The sequence below is a fragment of the Crinia signifera genome, chromosome 2 (assembly GCF_055691185.1).
Source record: "Crinia signifera chromosome 2, ASM5569118v1, whole genome shotgun sequence".
In the NCBI taxonomy this organism is placed as follows: Eukaryota; Metazoa; Chordata; class Amphibia; order Anura; family Myobatrachidae; genus Crinia; species Crinia signifera.
Genome location: NC_139218.1, coordinates 732,996 through 749,737, shown reverse-complemented (window position 1 = coordinate 749,737; position 16,742 = coordinate 732,996). Strand labels below are relative to the sequence as shown.

General features: G+C 49.7%; 1 protein-coding gene across 1 annotated transcript in view; it reads right to left on the bottom strand.

The window, feature by feature from the left end:
* LOC146059899 (high affinity cGMP-specific 3',5'-cyclic phosphodiesterase 9A-like) overlaps positions 1-16,283 on the bottom strand; it is a 132,978-nt gene extending 116,695 nt beyond the window's left edge. Inside the window, exons 1-3 of the mRNA XM_083172542.1 lie at positions 16,275-16,283; positions 16,048-16,134; positions 1,064-1,168 (exon numbers count right to left, since the gene is read on the bottom strand). Of these exons, the coding sequence (XP_083028668.1) occupies positions 1,064-1,168; positions 16,048-16,134; positions 16,275-16,283 (201 nt within the window). The remainder of the gene's footprint in view (positions 1-1,063; positions 1,169-16,047; positions 16,135-16,274) is intronic.
* Between the last annotated feature and the right edge of the window lie 459 nt (positions 16,284-16,742).

Below are 16,742 nucleotides of genomic sequence, written 5' to 3'. Positions count from 1 at the left end.
TGGTCCCCACAGGTCGTTATACTGGGAGAGCTGGTCCCCACAGGTCGTTATACTGGGAGAGCTGGTCCCCGCAGGTCGTTATACTAGGAGAGCTGGTCCCCGCAGGTCGTTATACTGGGAGAGCTGGTCCCCGCAGGTAGTTATACAAAGAGAGCTGGTCCCCGCAGGTCGTTATACTGGGAGAGCTGGTCTCCGCAGGTCGTTATACAAAGAGAGCTGGTCCCCGCAGGTCGTTATACTGGGAGAGCTGGTCCCCGCAAGTCGTTATACTGGTAGAGCTGGTCCCCACAGGTCGTTATACTGGGCAGGCCATTATACTGGGAGAGCCGGTCCCCACAGGTCGTTATACTGGGAGAGCTGGTCCCCGCAGGGTGTTATACTTGGAGAGTCGGTCCCCGCAGGTCGTTATACTGGGAGAGCTGGTCCCCGCAGGTCGTTATACTGGGAGAGCTGGTCCCCGCAGGTAGTTATACAAAGAGAGCTGGTCCCCGCAGGTCGTTATACCGGGAGAGCTGGTCCCCGCAGGTCGTTATACTGGGAGAGCTGGTCCCCACAGGTCATTATACTGGAAGACCTGGTCCCCACAGGTCGTTATACTGGGAGAGCTGGTACCCGTAGGTCGTTATACTGGGAGAGCTGGTCCACACAGGTCGTTATACTGGGAGAGCTGGTCCCCACAGGTCATTATACTGGGAGAGCTGGTACCCGCAGGTCGTTATACTGGAAGAGCTGGTCCCCGCAGGTCGTTATACTGGGAGAGCTGGTCCCCGCAGGTCTTTATACTGGGAGAGCTGGTCCCCGCAGGTCATTATACTGGGAAAGCTGGTCCCCGCAGATCTTTATACTGGGAGAGCTGGTCCCCGCAGGTCGTTATTCTGGGAGAGCTGGTCCCCACAGGTCGTTATACTGGGAGAGCTGGTCCCCGCAGGTCGTTATACTGGGAAAGCTGGTCCCCGCAGGTCTTTATACTGGGCAGGTCGTTATACTGGGAAAGCTGATAACCGCAGGTCATTATACTGGGAGAGTTGGTCCCCACAGGTTGTTACACTGGGAGAGCTGGTACCTGCAGGTTGCACAAGGACAGGATGCTGTACATCATCTGGGTGACACAGAACGCATGTCTGAAGTTGTGGAACGGATTCATTCTATAGTGATTCTGGAGAGAACTCTAGAAATCAGAAAGAACAATTCAAAAACCTTCTATGAGCACATTTTATTTGCTTAATTTGTTATTTTGAGAAAAAAAAAATTCACACTTAAAATTAATCAAAGATAATCATGTGCTTTTAATCTGAATATCTGTTATTATACGTTGTTGCCTTATAAACTAATGAGCGGCTGAAGGCTAATGCGGGTGTAGGCTAATGTGGGTGGAGTCTAATGCAGGTGGTGTAGGCTTATCTGGGTGGAGTCTAATGCAGGTGGTGTAGGCTAATGTGGGTGGAGTCTAATGCAGGTGGTGTAGGCTAATGTGGGTGAAGTCTAATGCAGGTGGTGTAGGCTAATGTGGGTAGAGTCTAATACAGGTGGAGGCCAATGCAGGGGGTGGTGGTGTAGGCTAATATGGGTGGAGTCTAATACAGGCTTAGGGCAATGCAGATGGTGTAGGCTAATGTGAGAGGCGTCTAATACAGGTGGAGGCCAATGCAGGTAGTGGTGTAGGCTAATGTGGGTGGAGACTAATACAGGTGGAGGGCAACTCAGGTGGTGGTGTAGGCTAATTTGGGTGGAGTCTAATACAGGTGGAGGGCAATGCAGGTGGTGTAGGCTAATGTCGGTGGAGTCTAATACAGGTGGAGGCCAATGCAGGTGGTGGTGTAGGCTAATGTGGGTGGAATCTAATCCAGGTGTTGATGTAGGCTAATTTGGGTGGAGTCTAATATAGGTGGAGGGCAATGCATGTCGTGGTGTAGGCTAATGTGGGTGGAGTCAAATACAGGTGGAGGACAATGCAGGTGGGGGTGTAGGCTAATTAGGGTGGAGTCTAATACAGGTGGAGGCCAATGCAGGTGGTGTTGGTGGTGTAGGCTAATGTGGGTGGATGCCAATGCAGGTGCTGGTGTAGGCTAATGTGGGTGGAGTCTAATACAGGTGGAGGGAAATACAGGTGGTGGTGTAGGCTAATGTGGGTGGAGTCTAATACAGCTGGAGGCCATTGCATGTGGTAGTGAAGGCTAATGTGGGTGGCGGCCAATGCAGGTGGTGGTGTAGGCTAATGTGGGTGGAGTCTAATACAGGTGGAGACCAATGCAGGTGGTGGTGTAGGCTAATGTGGGTGGAGTCTAGTACAGGTGGAGGGCAATGCAGGTGGTGTAGGCTAATGTGGGTGGAGTCTAATACAGGTGGAGGACAATGCAGGTGGTGGTGTAGGCTAATGTGGGTGGAGTCTAATACAGGTGGAGGTGGTGTAGGCTAATGTGTGTGGAGTCTAATACAGGTGAAGGCCAATGCAGGTGCTGGTGTAGGCTAATGTGGGTGGAATCTATTACAGGTGGAGGCCAATGCAGGTGGTGGTGTAGGCTAATGTGGGTGGAGTCTAATACAGGTGGAGGCCAATGCAGGTGGTGGTGTAGGCTAATGTCGGTGGAGTCTTATATAGGTGGAGGTGGTGTAGGCTAATGTGTGTGGAGTCTAATACAGGTGAAGGCCAATGCAGGTGGTAGTGTAGGCTAATGTGGGTGGAGTCTAATACAGGTGGAGGCCATTGCATGTGGTAGTGTAGGCTAATGTGGGTGGATTCTAATACAGCTGGAGGCCATTGCATGTGGTAGTGTAGGCTAATGTGGGTGGAGTCTAATACAGGTGGAGGCCAATGCAGGTGGTGGTGTAGGTTAATGTAGGTGGAGTCTAATACAGGTGGAGGCCAATGCAGGTGGTAGTGTAGGCTAATGTGGGTGGAGTCTAATACAGGTGGAGGCCATTGCATGTGGTAGTGTAGGCTAATGTGGGTGGATTCTAATACAGCTGGAGGCCATTGCATGTGGTAGTGAAGGCTAATGTGGGTGGAGTCTAATACAGGTGGAGGCCAATGCAGGTGGTGGTGTAGGCTAATGTGGGTGGAGTCTAATACAGGTGGAGGCCAATGCAGGTGGTGGTGTAGGCTAATGTGGGTGGAATCTAATACAGGTGGAGTCCATTGCATGTGGTAGTGTAGGCTAATGTGGGTGGAGTGTAATACAGGTGGAGACCAATGCAGGTGGTAGTGTAGGCTAATGTGGGTGGAGTCTAATACAGGTGGAGGCCATTACATGTGGTGGTGTAGGCTAATGTGGGTGGAGTCTAATACAGGTGGAGGCCATTGCATGTGGTGGTGTAGGCTAATGTGGGTGGAGTCTAATACAGGTGGAGGCCATTGCATGTGGTAGTGTAGGCTAATGTGGGTGGAGTCTAATACAGGTGGTGGCCAATGCAGGTGGTAGTGTAGTCTAATGTGGGTGGAGTCTAATACAGGTGGTGGTGTAGGCTAATGTGGGTGGAGTCTAATACAGGTGGTGGTGTAGGCTAATGTGGGTGGAGTCTAATACAGGTGGAGGTCATTGCATGTGGTGGTGTAGGCTAATGTGGGTGGAGTCTAATACAGGTGGAGGCCATTGCATGTGGTAGTGTAGGCTAATGTGGGTGGAGTCTAATACAGGTGGAGGCCAATGCAGGTGGTCGTGTAGGCTAATGTGGGTGGAATCTAATACAGGTGGAGGCCAATGCAGGTGGTGGTGTAGGCTAATGTGGGTGGAGTCTAATACAGGTGGAGGCCATTGCATGTGGTAGTGTAGGCTAATGTGGGTGGAGTGTAATACAGGTGGAGGCCAATGCAGGTGGTAGTGTAGGCTAATGTGGGTGGAGTCTAATACAGGTGGAGGCCATTACATGTGCTGGTGTAGGCTAATGTGGATGGAGTCTAATACAGGTGGAGGCCATTGCATGTGGTGGTGTAGGTTAATGTGGGTGGAGTCTAATACAGGTGGAGGCCATTGCATGTGGTAGTGTAGGCTAATGTGGGTGGAGTCTAATACAGGTGGAGGCCAATGCAGGTGGTAGTGTAGGCTAATGTGGGTGGAGTCTAATACAGGTGGAGGCCAATGCAGGTGGTGGTGTAGGCTAATGTGGGTGGAGTCTAATACAGGTGGTGGTGTAGGCTAATGTGGGTGGAGTCTAATACAGGTGGAGGCCATTGCATGTGGTGGTGTAGGCTAATGTGGGTGGAGTCTAATACAGGTGGAGGCCATTGCATGTGGTAGTGTAGGCTAATGTGGGTGGATTCTAATACAGCTGGAGGCCATTGCATGTGGTAGTGTAGGCTAATGTGGGTGGAGTCTAATACAGGTGGAGGCCAATGCAGGTGGTAGTGTAGGCTAATGTGGGTGGAGTTCTAATACAGGTGGAGGCCAATGCAGGTGGTGTAGGCTAATGTGGGTGGAGTCTAATACAGGTGGAGGCCAATGCAGGTGGTGTAGGCTAATGTGGGTGGAGTCTAATACAGGTGGTGGTGTAGGCTAATGTGGGTGGAGTCTAATACAGGTGGAGGCCATTGCATGTGGTGGTGTAGGCTAATGTGGGTGGAGTCTAATACAGGTGGAGGTCATTGCATGTGGTAGTGTAGGCTAATGTGGGTGGATTCTAATACAGCTGGAGGCCATTGCATGTGGTAGTGTAGGCTAATGTGGGTGGAGTCTAATACAGGTGGAGGCCAATGCAGGTGGTGGTGTAGGTTAATGTAGGTGGAGTCTAATACAGGTGGAGGCCAATGCAGGTGGTGGTGTAGGCTAATGTGGGTGGAGTCTAATACAGGTGGAGGCCAATGCAGGTGGTGGTGTAGGCTAATGTGGGTGGAGTCTAATACAGGTGGAGGCCATTGCATGTGGTAATGTAGGCTAATGTGGGTGGAGTATAATACAGGTGGAGGCCAATGCAGGTGGTAGTGTAGGCTAATGTGGGTGGAGTCTAATACAGGTGGAGGCCATTGCATGTGGTGGTGTAGGCTAATGTGGGTGGAGTCTAATACAGGTGGAGGCCATTGCATGTGGTCGTGTAGGCTAATGTGGGTGGAGTCTAATACAGGTGGAGGCCATTGCATTTGGTAGTGTAGGCTAATGTGGGTGGAGTCTAATACAGGTGGAGGCCAATGCAGGTGGTGGTGTAGGTTAATGTAGGTGGAGTCTAATACAGGTGGAGGCCAATGCAGGTGGTGGTGTAGGCTAATGTGGGTGGAGTCTAATACAGGTGGAGGCCAATGCAGGTGGTGGTGTAGGCTAATGTGGGTGGAGTCTAATACAGGTGGAGTCCATTGCATGTGGTAGTGTAGGCTAATGTGGGTGGAGTGTAATACAGGTGGAGACCAATGCAGGTGGTAGTGTAGGCTAATGTGGGTGGAGTCTAATACAGGTGGAGGCCATTACATGTGGTGGTGTAGGCTAATGTGGGTGGAGTCTAATACAGGTGGAGGCCATTGCATGTGGTGGTGTAGGCTAATGTGGGTGGAGTCTAATACAGGTGGAGGCCATTGCATGTGGTAGTGTAGGCTAATGTGGGTGGAGTCTAATACAGGTGGAGGCCAATGCAGGTGGTAGTGTAGGCTAATGTGGGTGGAGTCTAATACAGGTGGAGGCCAATGCAGGTGGTGGTGTAGGCTAATGTGGGTGGAGTCTAATACAGGTGGAGGCCATTGCATGTGGTGGTGTAGGCTAATGTGGGTGGAGTCTAATACAGGTGGAGGCCATTGCATGTGGTAGTGTAGGCTAATGTGGGTGGAGTCTAATACAGGTGGAGGCCAATGCAGGTGGTAGTGTAGGCTAATGTGGGTGGAGTCTAATACAGGTGGAGGCCAATGCAGGTGGTGGTGTAGGCTAATGTGGGTGGAGTCTAATACAGGTGGAGGCCATTACATGTGCTGGTGTAGGCTAATGTGGATGGAGTCTAATACAGGTGGAGGCCATTGCATGTGGTGGTGTAGGCTAATGTGGGTGGAGTCTAATACAGGTGGAGGCCATTGCATGTGGTAGTGTAGGCTAATGTGGGTGGAGTCTAATACAGATGGAGGCCAATGCAGGTGGTAGTGTAGGCTAATGTGGGTGGAGTCTAATACAGGTGGAGGCCAATGCAGTTTGTGGTGTAGGCTAATGTGGGTGGAGTCTAATACAGGTGGTGGTGTAGGCTAATGTGGGTGGAGTCTAATACAGGTGGAGGCCATTGCATGTGGTGGTGTAGGCTAATGTGGGTGGAGTCTAATACAGGTGGAGGCCATTGCATGTGGTGGTGTAGGCTAATGTGGGTGGAGTCTAATACAGGTGGAGGCCATTGCATGTGGTAGTGTAGGCTAATGTGGGTGGAGTTTAATACAGGTGGAGGCCAATGCAGGTGGTGGTGTAGGTTAATGTAGGTGGAGTCTAATACAGGTGGAGGCCAATGCAGGTGGTGGTGTAGGCTAATGTGGGTGGAGTCTAATACAGGTGGAGGCCATTGTATGTGGTAATGTAGGCTAATGTGGGTGGAGTATAATACAGGTGGAGGCCAATGCAGGTGGTAGTGTAGGTTAATGTAGGTCGAGTCTAATACAGGTGGAGGCCAATGCAGGTGGTGGTGTAGGCTAATGTGGGTGGAGTCTAATACAGGTGGAGGCCAATGCAGGTGTTGGTGTAGGCTAATGTGGGTGGAGTCTAATACAGGTGGAGGCCATTGCATGTGGTAATGTAGGCTAATGTGGGTGGAGTATAATACAGGTGGAGGCCAATGCAGGTGGTGGTGTAGGCTAATGTGGGTGGAGTCTAATACAGGTGGAGGCCATTACATGTGGTGTTGTAGGCTAATGTGGGTGGAGTGTAATACATGTGGAGGCCATTGCAGGTGGTAGTGTAGGCTAATGTGGGTGGAGTCTAATACAGGTGGAGGCCAATGCAGGTGGTGGTGTAGGCTAATGTGGGTGGAGTCTAATACAGGTGGAGACCAATGCAGGTGGTGGTGTAGGTTAATGTGGGTGGAGTCTAATACAGGTGGAGGCCATTGCAGGTGGTGGTGTAGGCTAATGTGGGTGGAGTCTAATACAGGTGGAGACCAATGCAGGTGGTGGTGTAGGTTAATGTGGGTGGAGTTTAATACAGGTGGAGGCCATTGCAGGTGGTGGTGTAGGCTAATGTGGGTGGAGTCTAATACAGGTGGAGGCCAATGCAGGTGGTGGTGTAGGCTAATGTGGGTGGAGTCTAATACAGGTGGAGGCCATTGCATGTGGTAGTGTAGGCTAATGTGGGTGGAGTCTAATACAGGTGGAGGCCAATGCAGGTGGTAGTGTAGGCTAATGTGGGTGGAGTCTAATACAGGTGGAGGCCAATGCAGGTGGTGGTGTAGGCTAATGTGGGTGGAGTCTAATACAGGTGGAGGCCAATGCAGGTGGTGGTGTAGGTTAATGTGGGTGGAGTCTAATACAGGTGGAGGCCATTGCAGGTGGCTGTGTAGGCTAATGTGGGTGGAGTCTAATACAGGTGGAGGCCAATGCAGGTGGTGGTGTAGGCTAATGTGGGTGGAGTCTAATACAGGTGGAGGCCATTGCATGTGGTAGTGTAGGCTAATGTGGGTGGAGTCTAATACAGGTGGAGGCCAATGCAGGTGGTAGTGTAGGCTAATGTGGGTGGAGTCTAATACAGGTGGAGGCCAATGCAGGTGGTAGTGTAGGCTAATGTGGGTGGAGTCTAATACAGGTGGAGGCCATTGCAGGTGGTGGTGTAGGCTAATGTGGGTGGAGTCTAATACAGGTGGAGGCCAATGCAGGTGGTGGTGTAGGCTAATGTGGGTGGAGTCTAATACAGGTGGAGGCCATTGCATGTGGTAGTGTAGGCTAATGTGGGTGGAGTCTAATACAGGTGGAGGCCAATGCAGGTGGTAGTGTAGGCTAATGTGGGTGGAGTCTAATACAGGTGGAGGCCAATGCAGGTGGTAGTGTAGGCTAATGTGGGTGGAGTCTAATACAGGTGGAGGCCAATGCAGGTGGTAGTGAAGGCTAATGTGGGTGGAGTCTAATACAGGTGGAGGCCAATGCAGGTGGTAGTGTAGGCTAATGTGGGTGGAGTCTAATACAGGTGGAGGCCAATGCAGGTGGTAGTGAAGGCTAATGTGGGTGGAGTCTAATACAGGTGGAGGCCAATGCAGGTGGTGGTGTAGGTTATAACAGTGCAGGTTTTAGTGATATCCAGGCTTCAGCACAGATGGTTTAATCAGAATCCCACAGATACTAATTAAGTCACCTGTGCTGAAGCCTGGATATCTACAAAACCTGCACTGTTGGTGTGCCCTGAGGACCGTGGTTGGGAATGTCTGCTCTAGAAGATAGTAGACAGGATCTGATCACATGTGAAGTAGAATACACATCTTAGTAAATGACTGGAGTTGGGTAACACTGGCCGTTATACATTATAAGGGATAATGGGGGTTATTCTGGCTGCGAGTCCACCAGACACCACCCTGCGAATGCCGATTTGCCCGCCCCCCTCGCACGCCACGTATGCTCGCATGGAAACACACACATCATTCGATGGTTGCCGATGGCACATGCACATCTCGGGTTACTCTCAGGTGTGCGTGGACATTCGGCAGGAAGTGGGCGGGCAGCTGGCGATTTCCATGGGAGCGACTATCCGCTGCTGCCTTGGGTGTCTGCACCTGGGGAACTGACTACTCACCATGGCCGCATGCACCTGGCATATGCAGCCGCGTATACGTATACCTCCACCATCGGACCCCTTGCGAATGAAGGGGTCCAAACGGACCAAAATAAGGGCGACTGTGAAGATCTGGAAAACATGTACTATTAGGGACTATTGAGGACTGAATTTGGGTTACAATGTGCCCAGCAGCTAAGCTGTAGATCTTCCCAGTCACACCCGAATTGTGAACCTGGTACATATTCCCATCGCGACCACTCCGCTCTGCACAAGATCTGTGTCTCTCCTCTGCACGGATCACCAGCTCCCATTCACTATTACAGGACTGTCATCGGGCTGCTCCCACCCTATGGAATGCCCTTCCACGCACAATAAGACTCTCCACTAGCCTCCAAACTTTCAAGCGTTCCCTGAAAACTCACCTCTTCAGGCAAGCCTATCATATTTATATACCGCACACATAACCCTCTGAGGCACTTATGTATTATACAGCTTCCCTTCTGGGCCACAAGCTATGTTATTACTGGTGCCTGTCCTTGTGTTTCCCTCCTATGTCCCTATAGATTGTAAGCTTACAGCAGGGCCCTCCTACCTCCAAGTCTGTCTGTTGTTACCCAGTTTGTTTTATTACTGCCTACTATTGTAAAGCGCAACGGAATCTGCTGCGCCATATAAGATGCTGTAACGGAATCTGCTGCGCTATGTAAGACGCTGTAACGGAATCTGCTGCGCTATATAAGACACTAACGGAATCTGCTGCGCTATATAAGATGCTGTAACGGAATCTGCTGCGCTATATAAGACGCTGTAACGGAATCTGCTGCGCTATATAAGACGCTGTAATGGAATCTGCTGCGCTATATAAGACGCTGTAACGGAATCAGCTCTGCTATATAAGACGCTGTAACGGAATCTGCTGCGCTATATAAGACACTGTAACGGAATCTACTGCGCTATATAAGATCCTGTAACGGAATCTGCTGCGCTATATAAGACGCTGTAACGGAATCTGCTGCGCTATATAAGACACTGTAACAGAATATGCTGCGCTATATAAGACACTGTAACGGAATCAGCTCCGCTATATAAGACGCTGTAACGGAATCTGCTGCGCTATATAAGACACTGTAACGGAATATGCTGCGCTATATAAGACACTGTAACGGAATCTGATGCGCTATATAAGACGCTGTAACGGAATCTGCTGCGCTATATAAGACGCTGTTACGGAATATGCTGCGCTATATAAGACACTGTAACGGAATCTGCTGCGCTATATAAGACACTGTAACGGAATATGCTGCGCTATATAAGACACTGTAACGGAATCTGATGCGCTATATAAGACGCTGTAACGGAATCTGCTGCGCTATATAAGACGCTGTAACGGAATATGCTGCACTATATAAGACGCTGTAACGGAATCTGCTGCGCTATATAAGACGCTGTAACGGAATCTGCTGCGCTATATAAGACGCTGTAACGGAATATGCTGCGCTATATAAGACGCTGTAACGGAATCAGCTCCGCTATATAAGACGCAGTAATGGAATCTGCCGCGTTATATAAGACGCTGTAACGGAATCTGCTGCGCTATATAAGACACTGTAACGGAATCTGCCGCGTTATATAAGACGCTGTAACGGAATCTGCTGCGCTATATAAGACACTGTAACGGAATCAGCTGCGCTATATAAGACGCTGTAACGGAATCTGCCGCGTTATAATCTGCTGCGCTATATAAGACGCTGTAACGGAATCTGCCGCGTTATATAAGACGCTGTAACAGAATCAGCTGCGCTATATAAGACGCTGTAACGGAATCTGCTGCGCTATATAAGACACTGTAACGGAATCTGCTGCGCTATATAAGACGCTGTAACGGAATCTGCTGCGCTATATAAGACACTAACGGAATCTGCTGCGCTATATAAGACGCTGTAACGGAATCTGCTGCGCTATATAAGACGCAGTAACTGAATCTGCTGCGCTATATAAGACACTGTAACGGAGTCTGCTGCGCTATATAAGACACTGTAACGGAATCTGCTGCTCTATATAAGACGCTGTAACGGAATCTGCTGCGCTATATAAGACACGGTAACGGAATCTGCTGCGCTATATAAGACGCTGTAACGGAATCTGCTGCGCTATATAAGACGCTGTAACGGAATCTGCTGCGCTATATAAGACGCTGTAACGGAATCTGCTGCGCTATATAAGACACTGTAACGGAGTCTGCTGCGCTATATAAGACACTGTAATGGAATCTGCTGCTCTATATAAGACGCTGTAACGGAATCTGCTGCGCTATATAAGACACTGTAACGGAATCTGCTGCGCTATATAAGACGCTGTAAGGGAATCTGCTGCGCTATATAAGACGCTGTAACGGAATCTGCTGCACTATATAAGACGCTGTAACGGAATCTGCTGCACTATATAAGACACTGTAACGGAATCTGCTGCGCTATATAAGACGCTGTAACGGAATCTGCTGCACTATATAAGACACTGTAACGGAATCTGCTGCGCTATATAAGACGCTGTAACGGAATCTGCTGCACTATATAAGACACTGTAACGGAATCTGCTGCGCTATATAAGACACTGTAACGGAATATGCTGCGCTATATAAGACACTGTAACGGAATCTGCTGCGCTATATAAGACACTGTAACGGAATCTGCTGCGCTATATAAGACGCAGTAACGGAATCTGCTGCGCTATATAAGACACTGTAACGGAATCTGATGCGCTATATAAGACGCTGTAACGGAATCTGCTGCGCTATATAAGACACTGTAACGGAATCTGCTGCGCTATATAAGACACTGTAACGGAATCTGCTGCGCTATATAAGACACTGTAACGGAATCTGCTGCACTATATAAGACACTGTAACGGAATCTGCTGCGCTATATAAGACGCTGTAACGGAATCTGCCGCACTATATAAGACCCAAATCTAATTCTCTCTGCACATGTTACATCTGCCCCCCTGAAGTGCACATGGTTTTGTCCATCTAAGAAGGATTTTGTCAGAAAGAATGAACTAGAACAGGGGTTCCCAATCTTTTTTGAATCACGGCACCCTAGAGTATCAAAATTTTTTCACGGCACCCTGGACTGGACTACCAACCCAGGGCACCCCTGCATGTGTCCCAAGGCACCCCAGGGAGCCACGGTACACAGTTTGGGAACCACTGAACTAGAATAATCCCCATAATGTAGGAGGGAAACACAAGGACAGGCACCAGTAATAACATAGCTTGTAGGTCCAGAAGGGAAGCTGTATAATACATAAGTGCCTCAGAGGGTTATGTGTGCGGTATATAAATATGATAGGCTTGAAGAGTTTTCAGGGAACGCTTGAAAGTTTGGAGGCTAGCGGAGAGTCTTATTGTGTGTGGAAGGGCATTCGGTACTTGTGTAATAATTGGAAACACCTTGAATTATTGAATTCAGATGTTTAATCAGATCATTTGCCACAGATGTATAACATTACGCAGCCGCCATGTGCAAATGATTGTGATACAAAATGGGTCGGTCTGTAGATCTCAGTGACTACAATGCGTGGCGCTGTGATAGGGGGCCACTCCCATCTGGTACTGTGATAGCATGCCACCCTTGCGTGGTACTGTGATAGGATGCCTCCTTTGTGTGGTACTGTGATAGGATGCCTCCTGTGTGTGGTACTGTGATAGGATGCCCCCTCTGTTTGGTACTGTGATAGGATGCCACCTTTATGTGGTACTGTGATAGGATGCCACCTTTGTGTGGTACTGTGATAGGATGCTACCTTTGTGTGGTACTGTGATAGGATGCCACCTTTGTGTGGTACTGTGATAGGATGCCACCTCTGTGTGGTACTGTGATAGGATGCCACCTTTATGTGGTACTGTGATAGGATGCCACCTTTATGTGGTACTGTGATAGGATGCCACCTTTGTGTGGTACTGTGATAGGATGCCTCCTGTGTGTGGTACTGTGATAGGATGCCACCTCTGTGTGGTACTGTGATAGGATGCCTCCTGTGTGTGGTACTGTGATAGGATGCCACCTTAATGTGGTACTGTGATAGGATGCCTCCTGTGTGTGGTACTGTGATAGGATGCCCCCTCTGTGTGGTACTGTGATAGGATGCCACCTTTGTGTGGTACTGTGATAGGATGCCTCCTGTGTGTGGTACTGTGATAGGATGCCCCCTCTGTGTGGTACTGTGATAGGATGCCACCTTTGTGTGGTACTGTGATAGGATGCCTCCTGTGTGTGGTACTGTGATAGGATGCCCCCTCTGTGTGGTACTGTGATAGGATGCCACCTTTGTGTGGTACTGTGATAGGATGCCCCCTCTGTGTGGTACTGTGATAGGATGCCTCCTGTGTGTGGTACTGTGATAGGATGCCCCCTCTGTGTGGTACTGTGATAGGATGCCACCTTTGTGTGGTACTGTGATAGGATGTCACCTCTGTGTGGTACTGTGATAGGATGTCACCTGTGTGTGGTACTGTGATAGGATGCCACCTGTGTGTGGTACTGTGATAGGATGCCACCTGTGTGTGGTACTGTGATAGGATGTCACCTTTGTGTGGTACTGTGATAGGATGCCTCCTTTGTGTGGTACTGTGATAGGATGTCACCTGTATGTGGTACTGTGATAGGATGCCACCTCTGTGTGGTACTGTGATAGGATGCCACCTGTGTGTGGTACTGTGATAGGATGCCACCTCTGTGTGGTACTGTGATAGGATGCCACCTGTGTGTGGTACTGTGATAGGATGCCACCTCTGTGTGGTACTGTGATAGGATGCCACCTTTATGTGGTACTGTGATAGGATGCCACCTTAATGTGGTACTGTGATAGGATGCCTCCTGTGTGTGGTACTGTGATAGGATGCCCCCTCTGTGTGGTACTGTGATAGGATGCCACCTTTGTGTGGTACTGTGATAGGATGCCCCCTCTGTGTGGTACTGTGATAGGATGCCACCTCTGTGTGGTACTGTGATAGGATGCCCCCTCTGTGTGGTACTGTGATAGGATGCCCCCTCTGTTTGGTAATGTGATAGGATGCCACCTCTGTGTGGTACTGTGATAGGATGCCACCTCTGTGTGGTACTCTGATAGGATGCCTCCTTTGTGTGGTACTGTGATAGGATTCCACCTCTGTGTGGTACTGTGATAGGATGCCACCTCTGTGTGGTACTGTGATAGGATGCCACCTCTGTGTGGTACTGTGATAGGATGCCACCTGTGTGTGGTACTGTGATAGGATGCCACCTCTGTGTGGTACTCTGATAGGATGCCTCCTTTGTGTGGTACTGTGATAGGATTCCACCTCTGTGTGGTACTGTGATAGGATGCCACCTCTGTGTGGTACTGTGATAGGATGCCACCTCTGTGTGGTACTGTGATAGGATGCCACCTGTGTGTGGTACTGTGATAGGATGCCCCCTCTGTGTAGTACTGTGATAGGATGCCACCTCTGTGTGGTACTGTGATAGGATGCCCTCTCTGTGTGGTACTGTGATAGGATGCCCCCTCCGTGTTGTACTGTGATAGGATGCCACCTCTGTGTAGTACTCTGATAGGATGCCACCTCTGTGTGGTACTGTGATAGGATGCCACCTCTGTGTGGTACTGTGATAGGATGCCACCTCTGTGTGGTACTGTGATAGGATGCCACCTTTATGTGGTACTGTGATAGGATGCCACCTCTGTGTGTGGTACTGTGATAGGATGCCCCCTCTGTGTGGTACTGTGATAGAATGCCACCTCTGTGTGGTACTGTGATAGGATGCCACCTTTGTGTGGTACTGTGATAGGATGCCACCTCTGTGTGTGTGGTACTGTGATAGGATGCCACCTTTATGTGGTACTGTGATAGGATGCCCCCTCTGTGTGGTACTGTGATAGGATGCCCCCTCTGTTTGGTAATGTGATAGGATGCCACCTCTGTGTGGTACTGTGATAGGATGCCACCTCTGTGTGGTACTCTGATAGGATGCCTCCTTTGTGTGGTACTGTGATAGGATTCCACCTCTGTGTGGTACTGTGATAGGATGCCACCGCTGTGTGGTACTGTGATAGGATGCCACCTGTGTGTGGTACTGTGATAGGATGCCACCTCTGTGTGTGGTACTGTGATAGGATGCCCCCTCTGTGTGGTACTGTGATAGGATGCCACCTCTGTGTGGTACTGTGATAGGATGCCACCTTTGTGTGGTACTGTGATAGGATGCCACCTTTGTGTGGTACTGTGATAGGATGCCACCTGTATGTGGTACTGTGATAGGATGCCACCTTTGTGTGGTACTGTGATAGGATTCCACCTCTGTGTGGTACTGTGATAGGATGCCACCTCTGTGTGGTACTGTGATAGGATGCCACCTGTGTGTGGTACTGTGATAGGATGCCACCTCTGTGTGTGGTACTGTGATAGGATGCCACCTCTGTGTGGTACTGTGATAGGATGCCACCTTTATGTGGTACTGTGATAGGATGCCACCTTTGTGTGGTACTGTGATAGGATGCCACCTGTATGTGGTACTGTGATAGGATGCCACCTTTGTGTGGTACTGTGATAGGATGCCACCTTTGTGTGGTACTGTGATAGGATGCCACCTGTATGTGGTACTGTGATAGGATGCCACCTTTGTGTGGTACTGTGATAGGATGCCACCTTTGTGTGGTACTGTGATAGGATGCCACCTGTATGTGGTACTGTGATAGGATGCCACCTTTGTGTGGTACTGTGATAGGATGTCACCTGTGTGTGGTACTGTGATAGGATGCCACCTTTGTGTGGTACTGTGATAGGATGCCACCTTTGTGTGGTACTGTGATAGGATGCCACCTTTGTGTGGTACTGTGATAGGATGCTACCTTTGTGTGGTACTGTGATAGGATGCCACCTTTGTGTGGTACTGTGATACGATGCCACCTTTGTGTGGTACTGTGATAGGATGCCACCTTTGTGTGGTAATGTGATAGGATGCCACCTCTGTGTGGTACTGTGATAGGATTCCCCCTCTGTGTGGTACTGTGATAAGACGCCACCTTTGTGTGGTACTGTGATAGGATGCCACCTCTGTGTGGTACTGTCATAGGATGCCACCTCTGTGTGGTACTGTCATAGGATGCCACCTCTGTGTGGTAATGTGATAGGGTGCCACCTTTGTGTGGTAATGTGATAGGGTGCCACCTTTGTGTGGTAATGTGATAGGGTGCCACCTTTGTGTGGTAATGTGATAGTCTGCTATCTATTCATGGTACTGTGGTAGGATGCCACCCTTGCCATGATATATCTGCACAGGTGGTGCCCTATGGTGATCCGCCAGATCGAAGCTCATTGCAAATTGCCTGTAAATTAACCTAAATGTTCAGCTAGATTTTCTCTCACCAAAAATTGTTGCAGCGTTACATCGTCAATCCTGAAATGTGTCACCAAACCCAGGTCATAGAACATATGTTCCAGGAGTGTCCGCATCTGCCAATAACAAGGCAGGAGTGAGTATTATTACCTGTCTTCATCTACCCCCATATACAGGCACGGGACCCCCATTACCCTCCCCATTGTTACCTGTCTACTTCATCTGCCCCCATATACAGGCACGGGACCCCCATTACCCTCCCCATTGTTACCCGTCTACTTCATCTACTCCCATATACGGGCATGGGACCCTCATTATCCTCCCCATCATTACCTATCTTCATCTACCCCCATATACAGGCAAGGGACCCTCATTATCCTCCCCATCGTTACCTGTCTACTTCATCTGCCCCCATATACAGGCACGGGACCCCCATTACCCTCCCCATCATTCCCTGTCTTCATCTACCCCCATATACAGACACGGGACCCCCATTATCCTCCCCATCATTACCTATCTTCATCTACCCCCATATACAGGCACGGGACCCTCATTATCCTCCCCATCGTTACCTGTCTACTTCATCTGCCCCCATATACGGGCACGGGACCCCCATTACCCTCCCCATCATTCCCTGTCTTCATCTACCCCCATATACAGACACTGGACCCCCATTATCCTCCCCATCATTACCTGTCTTCATCTACCCCCATATATGGGCACG